Source organism: Barbatula barbatula (genome assembly GCF_947034865.1).
Source record: "Barbatula barbatula genome assembly, chromosome: 15".
NCBI classification, from domain to species: Eukaryota; Metazoa; Chordata; class Actinopteri; order Cypriniformes; family Nemacheilidae; genus Barbatula; species Barbatula barbatula.
In genome coordinates, this window is record NC_136778.1 from 22,332,964 (window position 1) to 22,349,683 (window position 16,720).

Sequence of the window (16,720 nt, forward strand, 5' to 3'; positions counted from 1 at the left end):
GGTACGCAGTTGGTTGTACCTAAGTGCTATCGCATGCAAGTTTTGGAACTTGGGCATTGTGTCCCATGGTCAGGTCATCTTGGTTTTATGAAAACCTTAATGAGAATTTCGAAAAGGTTTTATTGGCCAGGATTATATACCAAAGTCAATGAGTTTTGTAAAGCATGTCCTGAGTGTCAGCTTACAGCAAGCAGATCACCTGCTATAGTGCCCCTTATACCTATTCCTGCAGTCACAGTACCCTTTGAAAGGATAGGAATTGATGTGGTTGGACCTGTTGAAAAGAGCCAAAAAGGGAACAGATTTATTCTGGTTATATGTGATTACGCAACCAGATACCCTGAGGCATATCCGTTAAGACAGGTTACAGCTAATCAAGTTGCATCTGCACTATTGCATTTTTTCTCACATGTGGGTATACCTAAAGAAGTTCTTACAGATCAAGCCACTAATTTCATGAGCCACACATTGCAACAGGTCTATCAATTGCTGGGTATTAAGAGAGTTCGTACTACTCCCTATCATCCCCAGACTGACGGGCTGGTGGAACGTTTTAATCAGACTTTGAAAAACATGTTGAGTAAGTTCATTTCAGAGACAGGCAAAGACTGGGACAAATGGCTGCCATATCTGCTATTTGCCTACCGTGAAGTGCCCCAAGCATCCACAGGGTTTTCTCCTTTTGAGTTGTTGTTTGCCCACCAGGTCAGAGGTCCTTTGGACGTATTAAGGGATAGCTGGGAAGCTAAAGACAAAAGCTGTAAGCAGAATATCTTATCCTACATAATCAAGATGAGAGAGGTGCTGCAACGTGTCACTTCCATTGCACATGAGAACCTGCAGCACGCTCAGCGGAAACAGAAATCCTGGTATGACAAGAAGGCCAGAACGAGAACATTTCAACCAGGTGACCAAGTGTTATTGTTGTTGCCAACCACAGAGAACAAGCTCCTGGCAAAATGGCAAGGTCCATTTATGGTAAAGAGGAAGGTCGGTCCAGTAACCTACGAGATCGAGATGCCAGCTAGACAAAAGCCACTCCAGATCTTTCACATTAATATGTTGAAGAAGTGGTATGAAGCTGCCCTACCAGAGTCAACAGCGGATGCTAGGAATCAACTGCTGGTGAGGTCTGTGAGAGAAGAGGATGAGGTGGAGGAGCAGTATCTGCCAGTTCAGCAAAGTGAATCATATTTGGATATACAACACCTCAACGCAGAGCAGAAACAACAGTTGCTAGCTATCATTCCTCCCAATCTGTTCCGTGATATACCCGGTAAAACAGATCTTGTACAGCATCATATCTACTTGAAAGACAAAAAGCCGATACATCAACCTATGTATAGAGTGCCTGAGAAACTTTTAACCACGTTGAAGCATGAGTTGACCACAATGCAGACTTTGGGTGTGATTGAGCCATCATCAAGTGAATGGAATAGCCCCATCGTTTTAGTTCCAAAGAAGGACGGAACTCTGAGATTCTGCCTCGATTTTAGGAAGCTAAATTCAGTGAGTAAATTTGACCCGTACCCAATGCCTCGTGTAGACGAGCTCATTGAGAAACTTGGTAGCGCAAAGTATCTCACAACTTTGGACTTGTGCAAAGGTTACTGGCAGATCCCATTAAGCCCAGATTGCAAGGACTTAACAGCATTCAAAACACCTTTTGGACATTATCAATTTCAAGTCTTACCTTTCGGATTGCATGGAGCACCCGCAACATTCCAAAGAATGATTGACCAGATTCTCAGAGGTACTGAGCAATATGCAGCGGTGTACCTTGATGACATTGTCATCTTTAGTGTAAACTGGGAAGAGCACTTGTGTCATCTCACAGAAATTCTGAAGAGAATTAAAACAGCAGGACTTACTATCCGTTCGGATAAGTGTGCCATTGCCAAGCGGGAAACAACGTACCTAGGTCATATACTCGGATACGGAGTCGTTCGACCACAAGTTGGGAAGTTGGAAGCTATTATGCATGCTGAGCAACCTACCACTAAGAAGCAAGTACAATCATTTCTTGGATTAATTGGATGGTATCGACGCTTTGTTCCTCACTTCTCTGCGAGGGCAGTGGCTCTCTCCAACCTCACAAAGAAGGACAAGCCCAATAGGGTCATATGGACAGTGGAGTGTGACACGGCTTTTAAAGACTTGAAAAGTGCTTTATGTTCTGAACCTATCTTGCAAAGCCCAAATTTCGATCTGCCATTTACAGTGCAGACTGATGCTTCGGATATCGGTCTAGGAGCTGTTCTTCTACAGAGTAATGCAGGTCACTTGAAACCCGTGGCCTACATCAGTAGAAAGCTTTTGCCTAGAGAGACAAAATACTCTACTGTAGAAAAAGAGTGCTTAGCTGTTAAATGGGCTCTTGACTCTTTAAAGTTTTATCTTTTGGGTCGGAAATTCACTCTTGAAACTGATCACAGGGCTTTAGCATGGCTGGGCCGTATGAAGGACTCTAATGCTCGCATCACTCGCTGGTTTTTGGCAGTACAACCTTTTGACTTTGAGGTCATATATAGGGCTGGTACTGAGAACTGCACAGCTGATTTCCTTTCGAGGACACCACGAAGGGTGTCCAAGAGAAGAGGGAGGAAATGTCACGGAGAGGCCCGTGACTATACATGAACTACGCATGCACACTGACTCATTTCACACATGTTATATTGTAATGTGATTTTTGTGTTTAAATGTGAATATGTGAAGTTATGGACGTGTATACAGTGTTTATGATTTGGCTTAGTTGTATATTGTTATATTATTATTTGTTAAAGTGTTAAGTTAGTTAATTTAGTATTATTACCAGGGGAATGGTACGTTCCAGGGGGCGTGGCCTAGTAAAATGGCTGCTAAAAGCAGCATGGTTTTTGTCTCAGGAAGGTGTGTTTTTAGCTCAGTGATGGGCCAGTCAAGAGGATGGGAACTCAGTGATGGATATATGCTTTGAGTGCATGGTGGGGTTGATTGCCTCCATGGTTACCTACCCAGCCTATATTAAGAGCTAACATTTTTTTGCTTTTGTATCATTTTTACTTTTGAATCGGATTGCTATGTTTTGCTGCTCCATTAAAACCACCTGGGAATTGGATTACCGTGTATGGACATTTTTTAGGCCTCTCGCCGCTCGAGCAATCGCTCACAGAGAGTATGAGCATCAGTTATTGGTTAATCTTTTAGAATATTTGAAGGGGGCTCTGGAGGCACAAGAGGGATTTCGGGCAGGACCAGCGGCTCCATCGGCTCCTGCGGTCAGTCCAGTCATGCCAGTAGATATTCCCTTCAGTTTTGGTCAGACGCCTGCATTTAACATTCTATAAGAGAGAAACCGTTAGTACTGTAACAGTGAGTGACAGAAAATGCATTCAGCCCGTGGAACTCCTGGAGAGTGCTGCAGCCAGGGCCGGATTAACCATATGGGCAATTGGGCAATTGCCCAGGGGCCCTAGACCTCTAAAGGGCCCCGCGGGCGGTAACACCAATCAACGTGCACTGAGCCGTTCGCGTGACGGCAAGCCCTAAAACACAACACGACTCAAAAAATGCAAACATGGAGTAGCTAAGTGGGAGCGCTTATCTGAAATTTAAAAGGGAGAAGGATATCAGGAACGCAGAAAAAATAAAAATATATACAGAAAATAGAGAATTTCTTTACGCTAGTAAACGTTAGCAACTAGTCTGCTAAGGCACCATCCGTCAACGAGGACAGCTCAGCTAGCCAGGACATTTCTTCACTGCCGGCTCTAGCTAATGTTCACAGCCCCGAGAGCGAAGAGCCCACAGCAGCATCTTCAACCTACGACCCGGATTCTGCTGCGAGTGCGATCAGTGAGGGAAGCGGTGATGGGTCTTGAGTCTAACCGCCATCTGAACCACTATCTGAACCGCTCGTCTGCGAGCAGCACCTGTTACACATTCAAAGTCTAGAAAAATGTTTGTGTAAGATGTGTTTGCCAAATGAAATCAAGCATTTCAAATTACATACATGCTCTTCCCCATTATTTAGGATTCAAATTGTGTATTGGACAGATTTCCAAATGTTTATATTGCACTAAAATGTTTAACCCTTGCCTGTCTTGTTGAACTGTGATGTGACAGGTTGTTTACTGTTTTAAAACCAGTTCAAAAGAGTTTAGGAGCAGATGATACTGCATTTGATCCATTTTTTCCTTTATTTTTTCCATTCTTCCATTAAATTTTGTTTGTTTATTGTTGTTGCAAATAAAACCGCAGATTTCAAAATGTTTATATTGCGCTATAACTTGATTGTCCTATTGAATTCTGAGGTGACGGTGATTTCTGTTTAAAATGAGCTGTGGACCAAAATGCTATCTAGGAGATGGATTCAATGGATTTTTGTTTGTGTCTTGTCTGTGGACTTCCTCTGTGATGGCTCTATCAATTCTATGTATTTGTGATGGGAGTAGGTGTTGTTAAATAAATATAGGATGCTTTGAAAGTCATGGCTTATTTATTTATTTGTGACTATGTAGGGGGTCAATTTTGCCAGATTATACGGATGCCGATGTGTTTTGTTTTCATAACATAATGACTGAGGGGTCTTGACAAGACAACATAGTGGTGTATTTGTAGTTCTGTGAGCATTTGCACATCTGTACATCCAAATGCACCTGATGGCAGTTAGTTATTGAAATATTGAGTATATTGACTGTATTACTGTAATTTATTCTGTATTTTGCCAGATTATGGTGATCCTGGGGTTGTGATGATGGGGCCCTTGAATATTGTTGCCCGGGGTACAGTGAAGTGTTAATCTGACAAAACTACAAACAAATTTCTCTTTATCATTTTTCTTTCAATGTTCAAAGTCAGCATTGAAACGGAAGAAATGGAACCGAGCAGATGCTGTAAACAACTCTGCTCTTAAGCACTTAGGTCAAAGGAAATCTGTGAATTTATTTAAAGAATGGTCAATCGAGGTTTCAGTCATTATTGGACGGTTAAACAACAAATTGACTGGCTGCAAAAAAAAGAAAAGAGCCAGAAAGATACAAATTGTTAGCTGTATGTGCTTGTTCATGGATCGGTCAAATGTCTTGTAGTGGATGAGGTGTCACAACCTCACATATAAAATATAATTGTTGGCATGTGATCTGAGTAAAGTACTGTAAAAAAGGGTCTGTGAATGAGTTGTGAGCTTATACTCTCTGACTAATGTGTTCAGTACATCTGCTCTTGGGTTGCTGCTGCTTTAAGCATCGCCCGTCAGACCAAGTTCTACTTGGTAATAATTCATGTTTATATTTTCAAAAACCTAGAAGCCGATGTTCTACTTTCAAGAGATAAGATGTGCTTGGCTGTAACAAAATTGTTCTTTAATCTCAAGCGGGCCCTCACCATGAAATAGGATGCAGTGGCAGAGATGGAGACTCATTCTGAAAATGGATCGATATTCAATATTCCTGAATTTCCTAATGTATGGGCAAAAGACAAACTGGATGGAGGAGTTGGAAAAATTCAGCCCCTTAGCATCCCAGAACCCATGCATGTTGCCAAACGTTGATATCCTTTAAAAAGAAAAATAAGGCTTGTTTAGGAGCTGAAATGTTGTGAGAGTCAAACGGCGGACTGCAGTTCTGTGCTCATCCCTCAACTAATGAACATTTAAGATGTAAATATTTTTAAATTAAGTATGCTGTTCAAATACTAGTAAATAAGACTAAATATGATCCAAAGCTGAAGGCAAAAGGTGCACAAGAAAAGTAAATTGATGCATTTATGAAACAAATGAAGACGATTGATGTTTTATGCTGGATATCAATATTTGAACTCTTTATGGATTAAATCTAATATTTCTCTCATTCTGTCTGACCGAGAGTCACTGTCTGATCTAGCTTTGGCTCAGATGTTTGCAATTGTAGAAGGTTCAATTTGTACGAATGTGAAAGACCCCGAAGAAGAATTTCAGAGTGTGACTGCCAGGGAAGCACTTGTCGCCCGACTCACCCCTCCTGTTCTCCGTACCGACCTCACTAGACCGGACGTGAGGTATTGGACCTCACATTGGTCTAAAGCGGCGGACTGAAGGGACGGGTGCTGTGACTTCACCTGACTTCAGATATAAATACTTTTGTGTGGTTTTGACAAATATGAATCAATTATTATTCAGCATTATCTTATTTTCAATTGGTGATTTAAGCATGATTAAGACAAACCTTCTTTGATTTTCATATAAACTACAGAAGACAATTCATGCTTTAAGTCTCCAATAAATGCTTAGGTCAGGCTTACTGTGTAAAGGGACTTCTTATCATCATGATAGAAAATATCTTCTGTTGCCACGCACTGTTGTCTTGAGGTCTTTTGTATGTGTGTGTGTGTGTGTTATTGTATTGTTCCAGGAGAGTGAGAATGAAGCATCTGCAAAGTACCGAATGAGTCCGGCCGCAGATATCTGAGAGACTGGGCCAGAGAAGAGTTCAAGAGAAACAAGAGCGAGACAGATCAGGTCAACCTTTCTTTCCATTTGACACTTTAAAACACATTCATACTTAAAGCCACAAAACTTCAGTATTATTTTCATTGTGACTTTAAACACCAAAGTAGTTTAAGTTAATTCCAACTAGTAGTATTAAACTCACAGAATGTAGTTTGTCCTGTATAGGCCACTGTAATAATTCTTCCTTTGAATATTCTCCAACAAAGATCATAAAATAAACTGAACACAGATTATTATCTAGTGTATACTGAAAGAGATTCATCTTCACCATTAGGATATTTGATTTGCTTTTGCATGACTGAAATATCTGTCCAGAGTTCAAATATTGTCCCCATGCAAGAGACTTTCCATAATAAAGGACTTTGCTGTCATCTAGAGGACGTGTTTATAACATCACCTGTCAAACCTGTTACATAAACTGAAGCAGGAAGTCTTTCAGTTCAGAGAAAGTGAAACTCAAGTGACTTGGATCTGTGGAGTGTTTGGTGTGTTGATACGGCGAAATGGCAGAAGCGAGTATTTCAGAGGATCACTTCATGTGTTCAGTGTGTCTGGATCTACTGAAGGATCCAGTGACTGTTCCCTGTGGACACACTTACTGTATGAGATGTATCACAGACTGCTGGAATCCAGAAGATCAGACGGGAATCTACAGCTGCCCTCAGTGCAGACAAACCTTCAGTCCAAGACCTGTTCTAGCAAAGAATGTGATGTTTGCTGAGATGACGGAGAAACTGAAGAAGACTAAATGTGCTGTTTCTGATCACCGTTCCGCTGGAGATGTGGAGTGTGACGTCTGTACTGGAAGAAAACACAAAGCCATCAAATCCTGTCTGATGTGTCTCAACTCTTACTGTCAAACTCATCTGGAGCAACACGAGAATCTCTTCAGAGGTCAAAGACACAACCTGATAGACGCCACTGAACCACTTCATGACATGATCTGCCCTCGACACCACAAGATTCTGGAGATTTACTGTCGCACGGATCAGAAGCTTATATGTGTTCAGTGTATAGATGAACACAAAAACCATGAGACGGTTTCATCTGCTGCAGCGTGGACGGAGAAACAGGTGCTTATTTTATTCTTCAAAAGATGCTTTTTCATTGTCTTACCATAGAAGTTTACTGAGCTAAATGACCATTAATAGTTCAAACAGACTCTGTTATACAGTCATTGTGTTCAATTCTTCAGAGTCAGTTTGGAGAAACAAAGAATAAACTTCAGCAGCAGATCCAGAAGAAACAGAAAGACCTTCAGAAGCTCAAAGATGCTGTTGAGTCTCACAAGGTGAGTTTGGAGCAGAAGATCTCAGAAGAGTCTCAGTGAAGTCTCAGTGTGTCTCACAGTAATGTGTGTGTGTGTGTGTGTAACAGCGGTGTGCACAGACAGCAGTGGAGGACTGTGAGATGATGTTCACTGAACTGATCTCGTCCATTGAGAGAAGACGCTCTGAGGTCACACAGCTGATCAGAGATCAGGAGACGGCTGCAGTGAGTTCAGCTGAAGGACTCTTGGAGCGACTGAAGCAGGAGATCGATGATCTGAGGAGGAGAGACGCTGAGCTGGAGAAGCTTTTACACTCACATCATCACATCCATTTGCTGAAGGTAACAGACATGTGAAAAACAGACCAGTGCTCTTTAGATACACAACAACATGTGTTTCATTGTGTGTGTGTGTGTGTGCGTACGTGCGGGCGTGCGTGCGTGTTTGCGTGTTTGCGTGTTTGCGTGCATGTGTGTGTGTGTGCTTGTGTGTGTGTGTGTGTTTGTGTGCATGTGTGTGTGTGTGTAGAGTTTGCCGTCTCTCTCTGGATCTTCAGACTCTCTGTCCAGCATCACTGTCAGCTCTCTCCTCTCTTTTGATGATGTCATCAAATCTGTGTCTCATCTGAGAGACGAACTGGAGCGTTTCTGCACACGAGGGCTAGAAAAGATCTCTGAGAGAGGTGAAGTATCATCCATTGACTCTTTACATCCATCAGCTGTTATCATGTAGAAACACAAATGATTTCATGAGACGTGATTGAGAATCAAATGTCTGTTTATTTCTCAAGTGAGACACACAGAGATTATTCTCAGTCCTGAACCCAAGACCAGAGATCAGTTCCTCAAGTGTAAGTGTCTCCAAACACATCAACACATCCACGACATCATCAAACACACAAACTTTACAGAGAAACACAACAATGAAGAATCTCATGACACGTGTGATATCAAGAGCTGTTGAGAGAGTCCAGAACAAATGATTTGAATCAGTGAATTATTGTTTGTGTAAGAATCTCATCTTCAGTTCATATGGTGTCAAATATGAGTTTGTGACATTAATGAAGACGACAGAAAGAGCGTCTGTACTGGACGACAGCTGACAGATGAACTCCTCACAAAACTAACAACATAAAATGATGTGTGTGTGTGTTCAGATGAACAGAATCTGAGATTTCATTCAGTTTAACAGCATCAATTGAGCCGAGTGAATCATATCTTGAAAACAATAATGACGGAGGATTCTCTGTTTGAAGTCTGATGTCAACAATGAAGAATATCTCAATATTTCTCTGATTTATCACTTTTGTGATGTAAAGATGCAGATGATGTGTTTTATGTTCCTCAGATTCTCTTCAGTTGACTCTGGATCTAAACACAGTGAATACACTTCTCAGTCTGTCTGAGGACAACAGAGAGATTTACCCACAACAGCATCGGTATCCTGATCATCCAGACAGATTTGATGATGTGTGTCAGGTGTTGTGTAGAGAGAGTGTGTGTGGACGCTCTTACTGGGAGATTGAGTGGACTGGTGTTTGTGTGGATATTTCAGTGTCATATAAGAGCATCAGGAGGAAGGGACGGCATCATAAGTGTGTGTTTGGATGTAATGATCAGTCCTGGAGTTTGATCTGCTCTGACTCCAGTTACTCATTCAAACACAATAACATCAGCACTGATCTCTCTGTAAAGCTCAGATCTGATAGAATAGGAGTGTATGTGGATGAGAGAGCAGGAATTCTGTCCTTCTACAGCGTCTCTGACACAATGACCCTCATCCACAGCATCAGCACCACGTTCACTCAACCGCTCTATCCTGGATTTACACTTGACTTGTTCAGTAAGGTGAAAATCTGTGATTTAAGAATGTAGATGATACAGAGATTAAACAAATCATATTTTATGAAAGAAAATCGATGTTAATCAAATAATTTGTCTTATACCTTATTGACATCTGTGATAATTCAGTGGTTGATGTTTTGTTGGAAAATGTCTCGATTAAACATGAGCGAGTGAATATTTGAAGAAAATATTGTAATGTTTCGACTTTATTTTGTGTAATTGATGTTCATGATGTGATGATTTACGGAGGTTTGATTCAATGATGTTGTTTGATTCACATTTATCATCATATGTGTCTTTTTCTACTGTAGAATCACATCAATGCTGATATAGAGTCAAACAGGTTTCAGTCATTAATGGACGGTTAAACAACAAATTGACTGGCTGCAAAAAAAGAAAAGATACAAATTGTTAGCTGTATGTGCTTATTCATGGATCGGTCAAATGTCCCGTACTGGAAGTAGCTAAGAGTTGTCACAACCTCACATATAAAATATAATTGTTGGCATGTGATTGAGTAAAGTACTGTAAAAAAGGGTCTGTGAATGAGTTGTGAGCTTATATCCTCTGTCTGATGTGTTCAGTACATCTGTCAGGGTATTTGTAAGATTATTACTTTGTCTAGATAATAGCTTTTATGAGTTGATGAGTCTAGTCGATGGAACAATCAGAAGAACCGAGCCCGGGGACCAAGAATGAAACAGACACCGAAGTACAGTTCACTCAAAGTCAAAGTTTATTCCAAATGGGTTCAGTTTATATATATGCAAAAGAGGAAGTGCGATTTGGGCTCAAATCCTTCACATTGGTGCACAGCACATATATCACACATTGTTAGTTGTTCCTGTCTAGGATAATTTATTAGTGCTTGGTTAAATGTCCGGTGCCACTTATAACACACCATGAGATACATCCTTTTAAGGAAGCATATATCATCTGAGGAAACATATATTATCCTCCTAGGTTACTTACAGCGAGTAAATGTATGGGAACCATGGCATTCATGGGAACCATCAACGACCAAGATTTTAGAATCTCACAATGGCCACTTTAAGACCAACAGTCTTACAAATAACCATGTACCCCTATATAATAGTTAAAACATACATTCAAAATAGTTAGTGATATTCTACTTGCGGTTAGCGTATTTTTGTTTTGTTTTCACGTGCAAGCTGTTATACATAACATCACTTTTAACAACACTTTAATAAACTTGAATATGAATTTTTAGAAAAGAAATTGAAATGATAAACAACAAGTTAAGAAATTGAAATCATAAAAATAAGAAATCATCACTTCCTTCCCCTCTTAACAAGGAATTACTCATACTCTTCCTGATTCTCCTCATTTTCCTCGCTCTCATCATTCTCATCGCTGTCCGTCCCTATCTCCACTACTTGTCTGTCCACCACCACTGTTCCTTCGTCTGCCCTATCAGTCTCATCTCCTTGGACTTCTCCTTCTCCATCCTGCATAATCTGGTAACTGTCTTCATCTACTTGAATATCTCCTTCCATTACCTGGTAAACATCCCCATCTACCTGGATTTCCCGTTCCTCTCCTTCCAACACCTGCGCCTCCCTTCTTATAATTGGTTCAAGTGCTTCTTCATATAGATGAACATAATCATCATCGTCGTCATCATTATCATTATCACTATCAAAATCAGTTCCCCATACTCTATTGTTACTTTCCTCAGCAAGACCTTCACGTCTGGCTCTAGCCTTCCTGATTCGGTTCATTTCTGTCAACTGGCGTGATATCATCATTACCTGATAAGCTCCTTGCCTTGTCAAGGGAGCAAAGGATTGCAATACACATTTATGGAGGCCTTGCAGAATACAAGGTCCAAACAATATGAAGACTAATAAACAAACAATTATTGGTATAATGCGTAAGGGATTTTGAGCTTCGTTCAAGGCGCTTATCACTATCCCAATAATTACTTGGCCAAATTCAACAAGAGCATCATCAACAGTGCACTCGCTGAAAGAGTCATGTTCGAATATATCCATAAGACATGTGAATAGATCAATTTGGCCCTTAGTGTACTTCAGGGGTATTAGGGGGTCGGCACTGTTGACACAATGGGCCATCTATCTTCTTGCTTTGGGTGGCCCCCACCTCACGAAAGGTAGTTCTTTCCTCAGCGTAGTCAGTGCCTCACCCACCCTAAAATACAGTAAGGTGAATCCCCTTTTGAGATTCTATGTTAAATTGGAGCTTGCCTGCTCTCCTGAAGAACACAACTTCAATCTCGAAGCGTGTATCCACTGTGGCTGGTAATCTGTCAGAACTCCTGTCCGGGTTACGGCAATTACAGTTGCTGGTCCGTGGTACTTTGGTTCTCCAACCTTAGTGGGCTTCAGACTTTTCACGAACACTCTTTGTCCTGGAACAAAACTATGAGTGGGGTTTTCTGAGGGCAGAGGAAGACACAGGGAAACATCAGCACATATAGAATTTAGCTTTTCGACAAGGGAAGTCACGTAGTCCTCCTGGATCACCTGCATGTCCCCTAAGGAAGAAATGCCGGCGCGGCCTTTGACCCACGGGGTCGGGAAAGGCCTACCCATTAGCACCTCGAAAGGTGATAACTTGGTAGTGGAAGATGGGGTCATCCGTATTTCGGTTAACACGGCGGGCAACAAATCTACCCATTTTCTCCCCGTCTCGAGTGCGGCTTTCGTTAGGCGAGTCTTTAGCGTGAGATTGCATCGTTCTACGACTGCTGAGCTCTGCGGATGATACGGAATGTTGAAGTGCCAATCAATAGACAAAGCTTTTGCTAGGAGCTGTGTCACCTTTGACGTAAATGGCGTCCCGTTATCGCTTTCGATAGTCGAAATTATTCCATAACGCGGTATTATCTCCTTTGTTAAGATCTTTACTACCGTTTTAGCATCCTCTTTCGCGCACGGAAATGCTTCTGGCCACTTTGAGAATCGGTCAATGATGACCAAAAGATACTTTAGATTTCCTACCGGCGGCATATGAGTAAAATCGATCTGTACATGTTGGAACGGTGATTCTGGGTGTGGCAACGCATCATGCTTAATTGCTTTGTGCGGATTTACCTGCGCACATGTTAGACATGCGTCCAAAACGAGTTTTGCCGTTTTATGCACATCAGCAATGCAATATAATTGATTAATTGCCTGAACAACTTTTGCACAGCTTGTATGAGACAAACCATGGTAGTGCCTTATTAGAATAATTAATCCTAACTTTGGTATTGCAATTCTACCCTTTTCATCTCTTATGATCCCCCTTTCGTCCGGAGCACAACCACTTTTGCTCCAAGGCTCCAAATCTGCCTGTGTCGGTTGACTTTGTACAATTTTGATGTCGATATCTGGTATATTCGTTATGTGCACGGTCATTGCTATCTGTGTTTCATATTTTTGGTGAAACGGTGATTTAATCTGACTTCTGGCTGCTGTCTTTGGAGCTTCATCAGCCCTGCGGTTCCCTAACGTTTGTTCATCCTCCCCTAAGGCATGACCTTTAACCTTCACTATGGCCACTTCCAACGGGAGCTGAACTGCTTCCGTTAGCTGCCCTATCAGATTAGCATGTGCTATGGGCTTACCATCGGCTGTTTTGAAACTTCTTGCTTCCCACATTTTAGCATAATGGTGAAGCACACTCCACGCGTACTGTGTGAATTGTTGCTCGCTTCTCTGTCATTAGTTCACAGGCCCTTATTACTGCTACCAATTCTGCCGCTTGAGCCGAATTGTAGTCTAAAGCAAAAGCTTCAATTACTTCGCCTGAGTCTGAAACTACAGCATAGCCACAAAGGTAGACACCATCATAGGGCTTTGAACAAGACCCATCAACATAGATGTGTTCCCCCCCATCCAGGGGCGTATCCAACAGATCGACCCTGGAAGAACAAGAGGTTGTCAGTTCAAAGATGCAATCATGATCAATAGTAAAATCTGTTATCTCCATAACACCTAAAAGTCCAAGCAAAGCAGGGTTAATGCTTGCTGTCGTTTGTATACTAAGATTTCGTGTAGCCAGCAGAATAGCCTCATACCCTGAGCGCCTTTGCGCTGTCATGTGTTGTGTTTGCATGTTGTGTAAAATAGCGCCGACCTGATGCGACGCATACAATGTCATTGGGTGTGATTAAACAGTTTTCTCCGCCATCTGCACGATCAGAGCAGCTGCAGCCACAGCACGAAGGCATGCTGGCATACCTGTGACTATGTTATCTAATTTCTTAGACAGATATGCTACTGGTCTATATGCGGAACCATGCAGTTGCACCAGGACACCTACAGCTACACCCTCTGTCTCCCTAGCATGCAAGTGAAAAGGCTTGGTATAGTCTGGTAAACCCAGTGCTGGTGCTTTAATGATGGCTGCTTTCAATGCATCAAAATGTTCATCTGCCTCAGCAGTCCAGTCCAGACGTGTGTTTGGCGGAGTTTTGTGATCAATCAGACCTCTCAGGTGCCTGTCGTGGATCGCACAATCAGGTATCCATGATCTACAATAGTTCACTAGTCCCAGAAAACTTTGGAGCTGCTGTACTGTTCGTGGGGACTTAATGCTTCTTATCAACTGGATCCTGTCTGTGGATATTGCTCTGAGGCCCTGCAACAGTACATGACCTAAGTAATTCACCTTAGTCTGGACCCATTGCAGTTTTTCTTTCGAGGCCTTGAAACCTGCGTCCGCAAGCACATTGCAAACAATCACAGATGCTTTTTCACAGTCCTCCTCCGTCTCTCCTGACACCAGGATATCATCTGCAAACTGAAGCACACACACCGATGATGGCAAATCAGTCATTCTTGCCAAAGTTTTGTGCACTGCTGCCGAAAAGACAGCGGGTGAGTCTGCATAACCCTGTGCAAGGCGTGTCCATGAATATTGTTGCCCTCTATATGTAAAAGCTAACAATGGCTGAGTCTCCGGGTGTACCGGCACAGAGAAAAAAGCTGCACACAAATCAATGACAGTAAAATACTTGTGTGAGTAAGGTACCGAATTCATAACAGTCGGAACATCAGGCACAATTGGTGCCAGCGGTATAATTAATTGATTGATAGCCCTCAAGTCTTGAGTTAATCGCCAAGTTTTTCCATCGGCTTTCACTACAGGGTTAATTGGTGTGTTGTATGGTGAATGTGTTGGTTGGAGGACACCCTGCTGGACAAAATTTTCAATCAAAGGCTTAATACCTTCCTCTTTATCTTTTGACAAAGGATATTGTTTAATGTAAACAGGCTTAGTTGTTTTAAGCTTTGCTTTATATGGTTCCATGTCAATGAAACCAGTGTCATCCTTGAACTGAGACCATAACAGAGGGTTAATCATGGAGTCCACCCGTGCAGGCATACTGCCACAGGAAACAGGCGTGTGTGAGCCACTTGCCTGCTCACATGTCGGTAATGGATCGATGGATGCCTGTAAACTGGACAGAAAAGAGAAAACAACTTGCTTTTTAGTAAATTTTATATCCATGCCCAATTTATGCATCATATCACGACCTAAAAGGTTCAGCGGAGCCCCAGGTATAATGGTAAACTTGTGAAAAAATGGTTTAACACCTGAAGCTTTAACCTCCAAGAGAGGTGTCACATGACATGCAATGTCAGTTCCTGTTATTCCCACAGAGTGAATTATTTGGTTAGTTATGGGACCCTCATATTCTTTAGATGTCATTGATGAAGCATCTGCACCTGTATCAAGCAAAAATGTTTGAGGCTGCCCATTCACCATAAGGGTAAAATAAGGCAAATCCTCTCCGCTATTTGAGAATGTTAAGGTCATCATACATAATTCTGAACTGACTTCACTCTGTGGGCATCCCTATGCTTGGTTTGGGTGCCATTGGGTATGATATGTGGCACCCGAGTTCTCGTTTCCTCGCTGTGGTGGACGTCTCCTATCATCAGAGTCATGCTCTGCAGGACGTGCTGGGGGCTGTGTATCCCCCGAGTTCACTTTAGGTTCATTCTCTCTCTGCAACTGCCAGCAGTCTCGTTTAAAGTGTCCCTTTCTACCACAATGGAAACATGTCATATCTGACTTCCCTTTTTGGTGAGCCCTTGATGGTTTGAGCTCGGGGTTAGAAGTTTGATTGCGGTTATACTTCCCTTTTTTCTGGTGCCCTGTAAACATAGCATTTTCTACTTTTACAGTGAAACCACCTGATGCATCTAACTCCCTTATTCGTTTTCCTAGAGCTTCTACGGTCATTTCGTGCAAATTCGATGTGGTGATTCTGATCAATTGCGCTTGCTTCGCATTCATGTTATTCAACATCGTGTTAATAAACAGAGGCTTTAATTCATTAGTCAATGGCAATTTAGAATCATCGGTCCACGCCCTCTGAAAGCGCACAAAAAATTCTGACACAGATTCTTTCGGTTTTTGCTTAGTACTGGCAGCAAACGATAAATCTTGTCTGCTTCCGAGACGTTCATCGAGAAAAACTCTCAATTCTGCGAAAAAGGTGTCAACATTAACAGCTTTTTCCCAAAAGAATTCATGCGGGTTTTGCGATGTCCCACTGCCTGTAATTTTATCATTGTCGGGTGATAACGTGGGGCATTTTTGAACTATCATTTGTTCAGTTATATCCCCTTCGAGTGTTCTCAGTAAAACTGCCCTGAAATCACTCCCTGAAAAATGCGCATATTTTGTGTGCGTCTTTAAAACAGTCACATATTTTCCCACTTCTTGTGGGGACGGTAAGCTTTTACAAATTGATTCCATATCAGACATTTTTAACGGTCTTATATTTACGTTATTACCGGCCCGAATCCAAACCATTGAATTCTGAGATGCGCCACGCGCATCTGTTTCAACCTGTGATAGCTTGACCGTCTTTTTACCAGATTTAACACTTTCAGTCGCTTTGCGCTGTGCGCTCGGTCGAATGGTGTCGGAACTGATTTTCAGACAAGTTCTCTGCGACACGGGGGCTGACGGCAATGTTTCGGGCTGGCAAAAAGTGGAGTATGAGGGCGGCTTTTCAGATAAACCTTGCTTTGCAACATAAGCAAGCACTTGTTTTTTCTCAGGACCTTCGTCCCACACCTTTTTAAAATCTTTCCATACAGCGTAAGCTTTAAGCATGTATTTATAATCCCATTTCGGGTCACCCCATCCTTCTTT

General features: G+C 42.0%; 1 protein-coding gene across 1 annotated transcript; it reads left to right on the forward strand.

Moving 5' to 3' along the window:
- Window positions 1-6,903: 6,903 nt before the first annotated feature.
- On the forward strand, window positions 6,904-10,109 carry LOC306904727 (tripartite motif-containing protein 16-like). Its single transcript, XM_079474778.1, has 6 exons — window positions 6,904-7,539; window positions 7,662-7,757; window positions 7,844-8,077; window positions 8,265-8,418; window positions 8,527-8,586; window positions 9,084-10,109. Exons 1-6 carry the CDS (start codon window positions 6,970-6,972, stop codon window positions 9,608-9,610), a joined length of 1,641 nt encoding a protein of 546 aa, XP_079330904.1. The 5' UTR covers window positions 6,904-6,969; the 3' UTR covers window positions 9,611-10,109.
- Window positions 10,110-16,720: the final 6,611 nt, after the last annotated feature.

Bases quoted from the DNA above. Each gene is read 5' to 3' on its own strand.
- LOC306904727 (XM_079474778.1), top strand. From the start codon at position 6,970: ATGGCAGAAGCGAGTATTTCAGAGGATCACTTCATGTGTTCAGTGTGT. The intron at 7,540-7,661 runs GTGCTTATTTTA...TCAATTCTTCAG, and splicing joins CAGCGTGGACGGAGAAACAG to AGTCAGTTTGGAGAAACAAA. The intron at 8,419-8,526 runs GTGAAGTATCAT...TTATTTCTCAAG, and splicing joins AGAAAAGATCTCTGAGAGAG to TGAGACACACAGAGATTATT.